The 13113-nt window shown below is 50.7% G+C and overlaps 1 protein-coding gene across 1 annotated transcript in view; it reads right to left on the bottom strand.

Annotated features, from left to right (window-relative positions):
• NET1 (neuroepithelial cell transforming 1) overlaps positions 1 to 13113 on the bottom strand; it is a 91457-nt gene that overhangs the window by 37719 nt on the left and 40625 nt on the right. The window contains exons 2-3 of the mRNA XM_064142755.1: positions 11043 to 11109; positions 1178 to 1237 (exon numbers count right to left, since the gene is read on the bottom strand). Of these exons, the coding sequence (XP_063998825.1) occupies positions 1178 to 1237; positions 11043 to 11109 (127 nt within the window). The remainder of the gene's footprint in view (positions 1 to 1177; positions 1238 to 11042; positions 11110 to 13113) is intronic.

Raw genomic sequence — 13113 nt, 5'->3', positions numbered from 1 at the left:
AGAAGGTCTCCTCTCAGCCTCCTTTGCTCCAGGCTAAATAACTCCAGCTGCTCCTCACAAGAGCTGTTCTCTAGTTCCTTCACCAACTTCATTGAATCATAGAATCACAGAATCAACCAGGTTGGAAGAGACCTCCAAGCTCATCCAAGTCCAACCTATCACCCAGCCCTATCCAATCAACCAGACCATGGCACTAAGTGCCTCATCCAGTCTTTGCTTGAAGACCCCCAGGGACGGTGCCTCCACCACCTCCCTGGGCAGCCCATTCCAATGCCAATCACTCTCTCTGTGAAGAACTTCTTCCTAACATCCAGCCTATACCTACCCTGGCACAACTTGAGACTGTGTCCCCTTGTTCTATTGCTGGTTGCCTGGGAGAAGAGGCCACCCCCCACCTGGCTACAATGCCCCTTCAGGTAGTTGTAGACAGTAATAAGATCACCCCTGAGCCTCCTCTTCTCCAGGCTGCACACCCCCAGCTCCCTCAGCCTCTCCTCATAGGATTTGTGCTCCAGGCCCCTCACCAGCTTTGTTGCCCTTCTCTCGACCTGCTCCAGCACCTCAATGTCCTTCTTGAAGTGAAGGGCCCAAAACTGACCCAAGTACTCAAGGTGTGGCCTCACCAATGCCAAATACAAGGGAACAACGACTTCCCTGGTCCTGCTTTTCATGCTACTGCTGATCCAAGTCAGGATACTGTTAGCCTTCTCGGCCACCTGAGCACACTGCTGGGCATGTCAGGTTAATCCACAGCTTTAAAAGCAATTTGCCACCCAGCCAGTCCAGCTTGTTTGCAACACAATGCAGTGCAGTAACTAAAGTCAAACAAAAGCAACATTTGAAGGAGCTTTGCACAAGCTCTGCTTCCTGGCACATGAAAATGCTTAGCGGGGGGGAGGGGGCGGTGGGGAGGGGTTTACACACATTTACTTCACACAGCATTACAACTGTGGCAACTTTAGGATTTAAATGATTAAACCAGGAGATCTCAAACCGTTATGGATAGCAGCAGCAGGATTCAGCCCACCCCAGAGGTGTATGTGAGAGCAAACACAGCTGTATGCGTCTCTAAACTGGGGCTGGTGAAATGCAAACACAGCAAGCAAAGCCTTCCCCTGCGAAAGCCACTGAAGTGGAGGGGATTGCACAACGTTGTAGAGGAGAATGTTTTGCTTACCTTAAAGTCAAGGCTGCAGAGACTGACTGCATCATCATCCTTCTCTCGGCGTTTCCTCTTCTGTAAGAAATCAAACAGGTTGGAGTTCAGATGGAAAGTTCTGGTTTGGTTTCTTTGATCTGTAGAGTAGAGACATTTGCTTTCTGAACACCTCCAGCTAAGTCCCAAAAACAAAAGCTGATCCCAAGAACTCAAAAACATAAAGGCTGAAAAGAAATCCAAAGTATGTTGATGTTGTTGCATTGCTCCCTGGAAAGAGGTTGGAGTGAGGTGGGAGTAGATCTCTTCTCCCTACTGTCAGGAGATGGAATGAGAGGATATGGACTGAAACTCTGCAATGGGAGGTTTGTATTGGGTATTTGGAAAGCTTTCTTTACTGAAAGGGGTCAGGCATTGGAACAGGCTGCCCAGGGAGGTGGTGGAGTCACCATGGCTGGAGCTGTCCAAGACAAAAACATGTACATAGAATCAAGCAGGTTGGAAGAGACCTCCAAGCTCAGCCAGTCCAACCTAAGCACCCAGCCCTGGCCAGTCAACCAGACCATGGCACTAAGTGCCCCAGCCAGGCTTGGCTGCAACACCTCCAGGGATGGTGGCTGCAACACCTCCAGGGATGGTGACTCCACCACCTCCCTGGGCAGCCCTGCAGCTGGGTCGAGGCAATGTCAAGCACAACTCCAGGCTGGGCAGTGCCAGGCTGGAGAGCAGCCCTGTGCAGAGGCACTTAGGGGTGCTGCTGGAGGAGAAGCTGAGCAGGAGCCAGCAGTGTGCACTTGCAGCCCAGAAAGCCAAGCAGAGCCTGGGCTGCAGCAGCAGCAGTGTGGCCAGCAGGGCCAGGGAGGGGATTCTGCCCCTCTGCTCTGCTCTGCTGAGACCCCAGCTGGAGTCCTGCATCCAGCTCTGGAGCCCCTGGGACAAGAGGGCTGTGGAGATGCTGGAGAGTGTCCAGAGCAGGGCCAGGAGGATGCTCAGAGGCTGCAGCAGCTCTGCTGTGAGCACAGCCTGAAAGAGTTGGGGCTGTGCAGGCTGCAGCAGAGGAGGCTCCCAGGTGACCTTCTTGTGGCCTTCCAGAATCTGAAGGGGGCTCCAAAAAAGCTGGGGAGGGACTTTTGAGGCTGTGAGGGAGTGCCAGGATGGGGCGGGAATGGAGCAAAGCTGGAGGTGAGGAGGAAGTTGTTGAGCAGGAGAGTGGTGAGAGGCTGGAATGGGTTGCCCAGGGAGGTGGTTGAGGCCCCATGGCTGGAGGTGTTTGAGGCCAGGCTGGCTGAGGCTGTGTGCAGCCTGCTCTAGGGTAGGGTGTCCCTGGGCATGGCAGGGGGGTTGGCACTGGCTGCTCCTTGTGCTCCCTTCCAGCCCTGACTGATTCTATGACTCTATAGGGTTGTCACCTGATCAACACCTCTAAGTTACATGCCCATAAGCTCGTTCCTCTGCACTCCCATAACTGCTGTTGTGAGTAGTCTTACGTGGCAGATTGCAGCAGGAAGGCAGAATACAGAGGTTGTCATAATGAGATGATCTCAGATTCAATTCACACAATCCCAGCAAGGCAGAGGTTGGAAGGGACTTCTGGAGATCATCTCAGGCACCCACCCTGTGAAAGCAGGGTCACCCACAGCAGGTTGCCCATGACCACAACATCCAGCTGGGTTTGGAATACCTCCACAGAAGTAGACTCTACAGCCTCTCCAGGCAGCCTGCTCCAGGGCTTCAATAGCCTCACAGTGAAGTTCTTCTCCACGTTCAGGTGGAACTTGTTGGGTTCCAGTTTGTGCCTGTTGTTCCTTTCCTGTCACTGGGCAACACCAACAAGAGTCTGGCCACATCCTCTTGACCCCTGCCCTTTAGATATTGATCAGCACTGAGAAGACTTCCTTTTAGGCTGATCTTCTCCAGGCTAAACAGCCTCAGGGCTCTCAGCCTTTCCTCCTCACAGATGCTCCAGGCCCCTCTGCATCTCTGTAGCCTCACCTGGACTCTCTCCAATAGCTCTCTATCTCTCTTGAACTGAGGAGACCAGAACCAGACCCAAGATTCCACATATGGCCTGACTAGCATGCAGTAGAGGGGAGGAGAACCTCCCTTAACCTGCTGGCCATACAAGAGTACTTCATGCACTCTAGGAGATCATTTTGGCCTTCTTGGCCACGAGGGCACACTACTGGCACACAGTGAACTACTTGTCCACTGGCACTCCCAGGTCCTGCTTCACCAAGCTGCTTCCCAGCAGGTCAACCCTTCACCTGTGCTGGGGTTATTCCTCCTCAAGTGCAGGGCCCTACACTTGCCCTTCTGGAACTTGACAAGGTTCCACTTCACCCAATTCTGCAGCCTGTCCAGGTCTCACTGAATGGCAGAAGATAACCTGCCTAGAATCTTTTATTCAGGGGCTTCTCACTCTGTATCTGGGGTTTGTTTCACAGTGCAGTTCCCTGAACAGCTGAACACATCTATGGGAAGGGACTTTGATCACCTACTGAATTAATTACTTTAGGCATAGCCAGAAGAGAGCTGTGGCTGAAGTATCCCTGCTAGGAATGCATCAGGCTAAAAGAATAAAGGTTTTCTGTAGAAGAAAGATGAAGCTGCTGGTGGCCAGGCAGCTCTTGGCTGTTTTCCTTTCCAAAGAGGAGCACAAGCCAGTGGAACAATGATCAAAGACATCTGCACTCAGCTTCCTGATACCTCCCACTAGTTCTGTTCTATCTGGGTTTCTACATTCGTTTGTCAGTACCCAGATAATGGAAACCCAACTGTGGACTCATCCTGTTAGACTGTGCCAGCCTGCAGATCACCCAGCCTGGGAAAAAAACAGGGGTCATGAGCATGAAAGGTTTGCTCATCCCTGAAACAGACAGTTGGTTTGCTTCCTGTGTTTGAGCCTTCCCCTCCAACATTTCAGACTGAGGCCAGTTCATCTTCTACTTCATTAAGTGCAAGGGAAAAAGAAGCAGTGGTTTGTCTTTCTACATTGGTCTATATCTTGGATATTCAGTTTAGTGCACCTAGACACTGTTGGAAGGAAAACATCCCCTGGGCAGCAGCAGAAGCAACTCAAGTCCACTCTGAAATTCAGCAAAACTCAGGTTTTGTGCCCTAGTCATCACAGAAGCCCAGCATGGTGAGGGCTGGAAGGGACCTCTAGGCATCAGCCAGTCCAACCCCCTGCTAAAGCAAGGGCACCCACAGCACCTTGCCCAGGGCACCCACAGCACCTTGCCCAGGGCACCCACAGCACCTTGCCCAGGATACCCACAGCACCTTGCCCAGGATACCCACAGCACCTTGCCCAGGACACCCACAGCACCTTGCCCAAGACACCCACAGCACCTTGCCCAGGGCACCCACATCACCTTGCTCAGGATACCCACAGCAACTTGCCCAAGATTGTGTCCAGGCAGGTTTGGAATCTCTCCAGAGAATAAGACTTCACAACCACTCTGAGCAGCCTGCTCCAGGGTTCCACCACACTCCCAGCAAAGAAATTTCTCCCTATACTTAGGTGGAACAGTTTGTGTCTGTTACTGGGCACCACTCACAGGGGTGTGACCCTAACTTCTTGTTCCCCCCTCCTTCCTAGTTAGGATAGTTTGTGTCTGTTGCTGGGCACCATCCACAGGGCAGCAGTGTGCCCAGGTGGGCAGCAGAGCCAATGGCACCCTGGGCTGGCTCAGGAGCAGTGTGGGCAACAGGACAAGGGAGGTTCTTCTGCCCCTGTGCTCAGCACTGCTCAGGCCACACCTTGAGTGCTGTGTCCCGTTCTGGGCTCCTCCATTGCAGAGAGATGTTGAGGTGCTGGAAGGTGTCCAGAGAGGGGCAGCAAGGCTGGGGAGGGGCCTGGAGCAGAGCCCTGTGAGGAGAGGCTGAGGGAGCTGGGGGGGTGCAGCCTGCAGCAGAGGAGGCTCAGGGCAGAGCTCATTGCTGCCTGCAGCTGCCTGCAGGGAGGCTGTAGCCAGGTGGGGTTGGGCTCTGCTGCCAGGCAAGCAGCAACAGAAGAAGGGGACAGAGCTGAGGCTGTGCCAGGGGAGGTCTAGTCTGGATGTTGTTAGGAAGTTCCTGGCAGAGAGAGTGATTGGCATTGGAATGGGCTGCCCAGGGAGGTGGTGGAGTCTCTGTGGCTGGAGGTGTTGAAGCCAAGCCTGGCTGGGGCACTTAGTGCCATGGTCTGGTTGATTGTTTAGGGCTGGGTGCTAGGTTGGAGTGGCTGAACTTGGAGGTCTCTTCCAACCTGCTTGACTCTGTGATTCTATGGCAGATTTGGTAACTGCAGAGGAGAAAGTTCTCACGTTAGCCTTTAAGTCTGCCTTTATTTCTAGCACTGACAGTGAATTAATGCTCCCAGCACACTCCAGGTTTTCAGAGCAGACCTTTGGCAGGCTTGGGAACACAAACTGCAGACATTTGGGGTTTGGGGGCTTTTTTTTTCCTCTTTCTAAGGTTTAGTCAAATATTCAGGCTTGGTTATTCATCAACCCCCTGCTCTAAGCACACCACACTTTGGTCTGCAGCTTATTTTTCCCAGATGTGTGTGGAGGACATTAGCATCGATTTCACAGCAGAAAGAAACTCGCAATCAAGACAAAAGGCAGCACCACGCCTTGCTGCTCCTGCTGTTATTCCTTCCTTAGGCACTCAAGTACATTAACATCTTGAACATACAGCTCCAGACCAAAGCCCAGACACGAAAGGAAAGCCAAAAAGGAGTTTGTTTTGAAACTGGCTAGACTCATGCAAGGAGTGTTGCATTGGCTGGACCCCATTTCCTTTGCCCAATATAGCTTCAGACCAGAACTGTAGACGTTTCAGGCCAGAGCCAGCTGTGACGTTCCTGTGTCAGGCCAGGAGAAAGTGATGCCAAGAAAACAACTTCTCAGACTGCTCAAATCTGGGCTTTTAAAGCCACATGATAGAAAAGCAACTGCTCCAGCACTGTTGGCTCCCATTTTTGAGGTGGTCACCACCAGAGATCTGCTCCATGAACCTTCTCACCAAAGCCCAGTCGTGTGGAGAGTGTTCCACAGCTTAATAACTTCTGGAGAAGTAAGTCTCTGGGAGCCAGCTGAGGCTCCTTGGGATAGGATAAGGAGCAATGGATGGAAGCTGCAGCACAGGAGGTTCCAGCTCAGCACAAAAGGGAACTTCTTTACTGTAAGGGTGACAGAGCACTGGAACAGGCTCTCCAGAGAGGTTGTGGAGTCTCTTTCTCTGGAGACTTTCAAGGCCTATCTGGATGTGAACTAAGCTAGATTGTGTGGTCCTGCTCTGGCAGGGGGGTTGGACTTGATGATCTCTTTGGGGTCCCTTCCAACCTCTAACATCCTGTGAGGCTCCTCAAATAAGTATTGTAAGAGAGAAGAATAAAGCTTGCTAACTGGGAGGTGAAATCTAAATGTCACAGAATCATAGAATCAAGCAGGTTGGAAGAGAGCTCCAAGCTCATTCAGTCCAACCTAGCACCCACCCCTGGCCAGTCAACTAGACCATGGCACTAAGTGCCTCAGCCAGGCTTGGCTTCAACACCTCCAGCCACAGCAACTCCACCACCTCCCTGGGCAGCCCATTCCAATGCCAATCACTCTCTCTGACAACAACTTCCTCCTAACAACATCCAGCCTAGACCTGCCCTGGCACAACTTGAGGCTGTGTCCCCTTGTTCTATTGCTGCTTGCCTGGCAGCAGAGACTTTAAGCAAGACCCAAAGCAAGCCATGAGCATGAATGGTAATTCTGGAGCAAAGACTCTGGTTAAAGCTGCCAGGAACATGTCTTCAAACCTGTGCTGGTTTTCAAGCTGAAAACAACTGTAGTCATCTTGTTTCCTCTCTCCTACCAAGAGCTTCTGTCCAAACCCAGGATATTTTGTTCTTTAGGGATCAGTCTGGGTTTTTGCTGCTTATTGCCCACCTGAAGTCATAAAACACCAATAAGGCTTCAGGTAAGGAATGTGCATCAGGGCTGTTAAGTCAACAAAGATCAAGGGCCTGCTTCTGACTGAAAAATCCTCCTTAATAAGGACAAAAGGAAAACAGAGCATGAGTAACCAGCCAGAAGCCATCCAGGGGATGTTTGAACCCAAACTGCATTAGTCTTGCCTTAGAATTATGCAGAGCATGCAGCAGTCCTTTTCTTTCATAAGATCCTGGAATTGTTTTGGCTGGAAGAGACCTGTAAGGTCATCCAGCCTGTTAACCCAGCACTGCCAGGTCACCACTACACCATGGCCCTCAGCACCACATCTACACAGCTTTTAAATCCCTCCAGGGATGGTGATTCTACCTGAGCAGCCTGTTCTAGGGTTTGACACAACCCTTTTGGAAAGGGAATTTTTACTCAATGCCCAATCTAAACCTCTTCTGGTGAAATGTGAGACCATTTCCTCTTGATCTCTTACTTGTTCCCTGGGAGATGAGACCAGTTACCACCTGGCTCCAACCTCCTTTCAGGGAGTTGTAGAAAACCAGGAGGTCTGCCCTCAGCCACCTTTTCTCCAGGCTGAATGACCCTAGTTTCTTCAACTGTTCATCACAAGACTTGTGCTCTTCACCAGCTTTGTTGCCCTTCTTTGGATGTGCTCCAGCACCAGAATGACCTTCTCATGGTGAGGGGCTAAACTCATCCCACCTCTGGAGGCATGAAAAGGACACTTGGCTTAGTTAACCACTTCCCCTAGAGGCTTAGGCTGGGTACATTTTACAGACTTCTGGCCAAACAGCTGCACAAACTATGGCACAAAGAGGAGCTGTTTGTGAGTGGCATTTGAGTATGTGGTGGTCATAAGGGAAGAAAACTCCTTCTGTGACTCTAATTCCAGTTCATGGGACATGACACCAAGAAAAGTTGAGTTCTTGCTTGCCTACAACAGGCTGCTGCCAAAATACAGTGCTCTGGTCAATGTATGTCAGCAATAGTCTCTTCACACCACACTTTGAGCACAACTTTGGCCAAATGTCTGGAAAATATACCTAGCCTGAGCCTCTAGGGGAAGTGGTTAACTAAGCCAAGAGTCCTTTTCATGCCTTCAGAGGTGGGGTGGGTTTAAAGTGCTCTCTGACTGCAAGAAGGACATTTTGGTGCTGGAGTGTGGCCAAAGAAAGGCAAAGAAGCTGCTGAAGGATCTACAGCACAAGTCTTCTGAGAGGGGCAGCTGAGGAAACTGGGGGTGTTTAGCCAGGAGAAAATTTTGGACTAGATGACCTTCAAAGGTCCTTTCTAGCCTAAAGCCTTCTAGAGCCTTTCTGTTCAACATCTTTATTGATGATCTGGATGAGGGCATTGAGTCCAGCAGCAGGAAGTTTGCAGATGACAGCAAGCTAAGAGCAGGTGTGGAGCTGTTGGAAGGTAGGAGAGACCTGCAGAGGGACCTGGCCAGGCTGGATGGGCAGAGGCCAAGGGGATGAGATTGAAAAAGACCAATGAAGACTACAGGAATAACTTGAAACTCAACCAAAATGCTTTTAATTTGTGGGGTTAGACACAATATGGATGCAGTTTCTAGAGCTCTGTGTTATTCAAATGTGTGTGTTTAATGTAGCTGTGGTTACCAGATGAAAGTTGGTCAAATGAAGCAGAAGGGACAAAAAAGACAAGAGCTTAGGGCTTGCTTTCATCCACTCCCACACTGGATTGGGGTTTTAAGGTGTCATAGAATGGTTTAGGTTGGAAGGGACCTCACAGATCATCCAGTTCCAACCCCCTGCCATAGGCAGGGACACCTCCTACTAGAACAGGTTGCTCAAGGCCTCATCCAAGCTGGCCTCTAGGGAGGGAGCAGCCACAATCTCCCTGGATAACCTGTGCCAATGTAAAGAACCCTCAATGTAAAGAATCCTTTCCTAACACCTAGAGAACCCTTCCCTAACATCTAGGTTTATGCAGCCTCAAAATCGCACACTGAATCTCAGAATGGTTTGAACTGGGAAGGACATTTAAAGGTGATGTAGTCCAGCCCCAAAGCAGGGAGACCTTCAACTAGATCTGGTTGCTCATCTCAGAATGGTTTGAACTGGGAAGGACATTTAAAGGTGATGTAGTCCAGCCCCAAAGCAGGGAGACCTTCAACTAGATCTGGTTGCTCATCTCAGAATGGTTTGAACTGGGAAGGACATTTAAAGGTGATGTAGTCCAGCCCCAAAGCAGGGACACCTTCAACTAGATCTGGTTGCTCAGTCCTGTCCAATTTAACCTGGAATGGTTCCAGGGATGTGGCATCTAAAATCTTTCTGGGCAACCTGGGCCAGTGCCTCAAGGCCAACAGTTCCTCTGTGACTGCCCTTCAAGGCACAATCAGCAAAGTGCTTGTCTAATGCCTACACACAAGAAAGTCCAGCACATTTTAGATGGGATTTCACAGAATCAAGCAGGTTGGAAGAGAGCTCCAAGCTCAGCCAGGCCAACCTAGCACCCAGCCCTGCCCAATTAACCAGACCATGGCACTAAGTGCCCCAGCCAGGCTTGGCTTCAACACCTCCAGCCACAGCAACTCCACCACCTCCCTGGGCAGCCCATTCCAATGCCAATCACTCTCTCTGACAACAACTTCTTCCTAACATCCAGCCTAGACCTCCCCTGACACAGCTTCAGACTCTGTCCCCTTCTTCTGTTGCTGCTTGGCTGGCAGCAGAGCCCAACCCCACCTGGCTACAGCCTCCCTGCAGGCAGCTGCAGGCAGCAATGAGCTCTGCCCTGAGCCTCCTCTGCTGCAGGCTGCACACCCCCAGCTCCCTCAGCCTCTCCTCAGAGATCTATGCTCCAGGCCCCTCCCCAGCCTTGCTGCCCTTCTCTGGACACCTTCCAGTATCTCATCCTCTCTCCATTTCTTCATAAAAGGTACTGCTGTCCTTTTCCACACCTCCAGACAGGTTCTCACACCCTTCCTCATGCCAGCACATCCATTCACACAGCTTGTGCTGGATCAGGTCACCTGAAAAGCCTTGGTTTAATTTGCAAGGCAAGTTTTTCAGCCAGATCAACTTGCTGATTGACCCTTTCAAGGTCAGCAGAGGGCAAATCAGCTTAGGCAGCTCATGAAAATGAGCTTTAAGATGGGACAAGATCTGTACAGACATCACCAAGTACTGAACACCGACTTCAGCTGACTGATCACCTTGAAATCCTCAGGACGTGAAGCTGGACAGACTGCATGAAGCAGCAGTCCAGAGGACAAAGCTAGTGTAGGTCCTCTGACTCACTCTCCAGAGTGGTCTGTCTGCCAGCTCCAGAGGGCATGAACCAATTCACAGAAACTGAGAATGCATCAAGTTGGAAGGGACCTTCAAGGCTCATCCTGTCCAATCCTCTTATAGTGTGCAGGAATATCTCCAACCAGTTTGCTCAGGGCCTCATCAAGATGACCTTGAATGCCTCCAGGGATCTCAACCACATTTCTGGGCAGTGTTCCATAGCCCTCATTGTGAAGAAGGTCTCTGGTAAGGGATGCATATGAGAGGATGGAAAAAGCAACGTTGACAGCAATGAAGCCACACTTTTGCTCTAGGAAGCTTCTCTCTATGAGATAAAACACAACCTTTTGCACCCAAGATGAAAAATAGAGAAGGGTGACTTCCACAGCACGTTTTGCATCTTGCCTATCCCATTGCCAGCTTAGTAGGGCTGCTGAAACACATCAGCAATAAGAAGTTCATAAAGAAAACACTGTCCAGGATATCCTGGCTCCCTCTAATCCCTGTGTGTAAAAAGCACCCTCCAGCTAAAGCTCCAGAAGACTCAATGGCTCAAAAGGTGTCTAGCCAGGTAAAGAGGAAGGTGGTGATTTCCTTTCTTCTCCATAGAGAGGGACTCTCAGCTTTGTATTCCTGCTTTGGTTCAAGTGCTGCAGTTAATGTGTGCCCATCAGTTGTTTTACTCACCAGAGTGAAATCCCAGTGTGGTCCTGGAGTCAGAAAGGTGAAAGAGCTGCCTCGTCTCAGGGGGTACCTGTGAGCAGACAAAAAAGCAATATGATGAATAACTTAGAGATTGCTGTAGGTCACAAGTGGTTCTCCTCTGACTTAAGGCCACATCCAGGGCTTGCCAGTTCAAGATACAACAAAACACTGCTGGAAAGAGTCCAGTGGAGGCTACCAAAATGCCAAGGAAAGGCTGAGACATCTGAGGCTGTAGAGCTTGGAGAAGAGCAGACTGGGAGGGGATCTTCTCAATGTTCCTCAGTACCTAAAGCGTGGGAGACAAGAAGGTGGAGCTGGACTCTTGTCAGCAGTGCACAGTGACAGGACAACAGCCAGAGGGAACAAACTGAAAGGCAGGAGGAGCTATCTGAACATAAGGAAACACTTCTTTGCTGTAAGGGTCCTGGAGCAGGCTGCCCACAGAGGTTAAAGATGTCTCTCTGTAGAGATTCTAAACCCACCTGGACATTGTGATCTTGAGCAACCACTTGAAGGGTGGGTGACCTTTCATTGAGCAGAGTGGGGTTGGACTGAATGATCTCCAGATGGTCATTTTAACCCCCACTATGCAGAAAGTCTGTAACTGGGAAACTAGATCTCAGTCTGTAACTGGTAAACTAGACCTCCAGATGGTCCTTTTAACCCCCACTTTGCTGAAAGCCTGTACCTGGGAAACTAGATCTTATTTCTGCTGCTTTGATAGTACCATGCACCATCTGCTTCTCCCACAGAAGTCATGAGAACAACGAGGACAGCCACTGGGAAAAAGAGACCAAAAGGTTTGGCTGTGCTCCCCATGATGAAACATAGAATCAAGCAGGTTGGAAGAGAGCTCCAAGCTCAGCCAGTTCAACCTAGCACCCAGCCCTGTCCTGTCACCCAGACCATGGCACTAAGTGCCTCATCCAGGCTTTGATTCAGCACCTCCAGGGATGGCAACTCCACCACCTCCCTGGGCAGCCCATTCCAATGCCAATCACTCTCTCTGACAACAACTTCCTCCTAATATCCAGCCTAGACCTCCCCTGGCATAGCTTGAGACTGTGTCCCCTTCTTCTGTTGCTACTTGCCTGGCAGCAGAGCCCAACCCCACCTGGCTACAGCCTCCCTGCAGGCAGCTGCAGGCAGCAATGAGCTCTGCCCTGAGCCTCCTCTGCTGCAGGCTGCACACCCCCAGCTCCCTCAGCCTCTCCTCACAGGGCTCTGCTCCATGATCTTGGTTCTAGAGTAAAAAAAGCCATGTTTCTACAAGAAATGGCTCTGTGCAAGAGACATCAGTAAAAAACCTCAGGAGAAAAATCTTTTGTCCACAGATCTGCTGATCTGACCAAGAAAAAGGATTCAAACAAAGAAAAAAAAAACACAAAAAAAAATTGACAACAATGACCATAATAATGACAATATTGTGGCCCTGTTTTCCAAGGCTAACAATCATAGAAAGGTTTAGGTTGGAAGGGACCTCAAAGATCATCCAGTTGCAGCCCTCTGCCATAAGCAGGGACACTTCCCACTAGAACAGGTTGCTCAAGGCCTCATCCAACCTGGACTTGAACACCTCCAGGGAGGCTGTGGAGCACAGAATCACCCAATGTGATCTTTGATCACATTGGGTGATTCTGTGCTCCACAACCTCCCTGGGCAACCTGTGCCAGTGTCTCACCACCCTCAACCTGTGCCAGTGTCTCACCACCCTCAACCTGTGCCAGTGTCTCACCACCTTCACTGGAAAGAACTTGCCCCTAACATCCAGTTTAATCTCCCCTCTGCCAGTTTAAACCCATTCCTCCTCCTCCTGTCATTACAAGACCTTGTCACTAGTCCCTCCCCAGCCTGCCTGTAGCCCCCTTCAGATACTGGAAGGCCACTCCAAGGCCTCCTCCAAGCCTTCTCCAGGCTGCACAGCCCCAGCTCTTGTAGCCTGTCCTCAGAGCAGAGCTGCTGCAGCCCTCTGAGCATCTTTGTGGCCTCCTCTGGACTGACTCCAACACTTCCATGTCCTTCTTGTGCTGGGGGCTCCAGAACTGCCCCCAGG

This window comes from Pogoniulus pusillus, chromosome 4, assembly GCF_015220805.1.
Source record: "Pogoniulus pusillus isolate bPogPus1 chromosome 4, bPogPus1.pri, whole genome shotgun sequence".
NCBI lineage: Eukaryota > Metazoa > Chordata > Aves > Piciformes > Lybiidae > Pogoniulus > Pogoniulus pusillus.
This window is presented reverse-complemented; position numbering and strand designations above follow the sequence as displayed.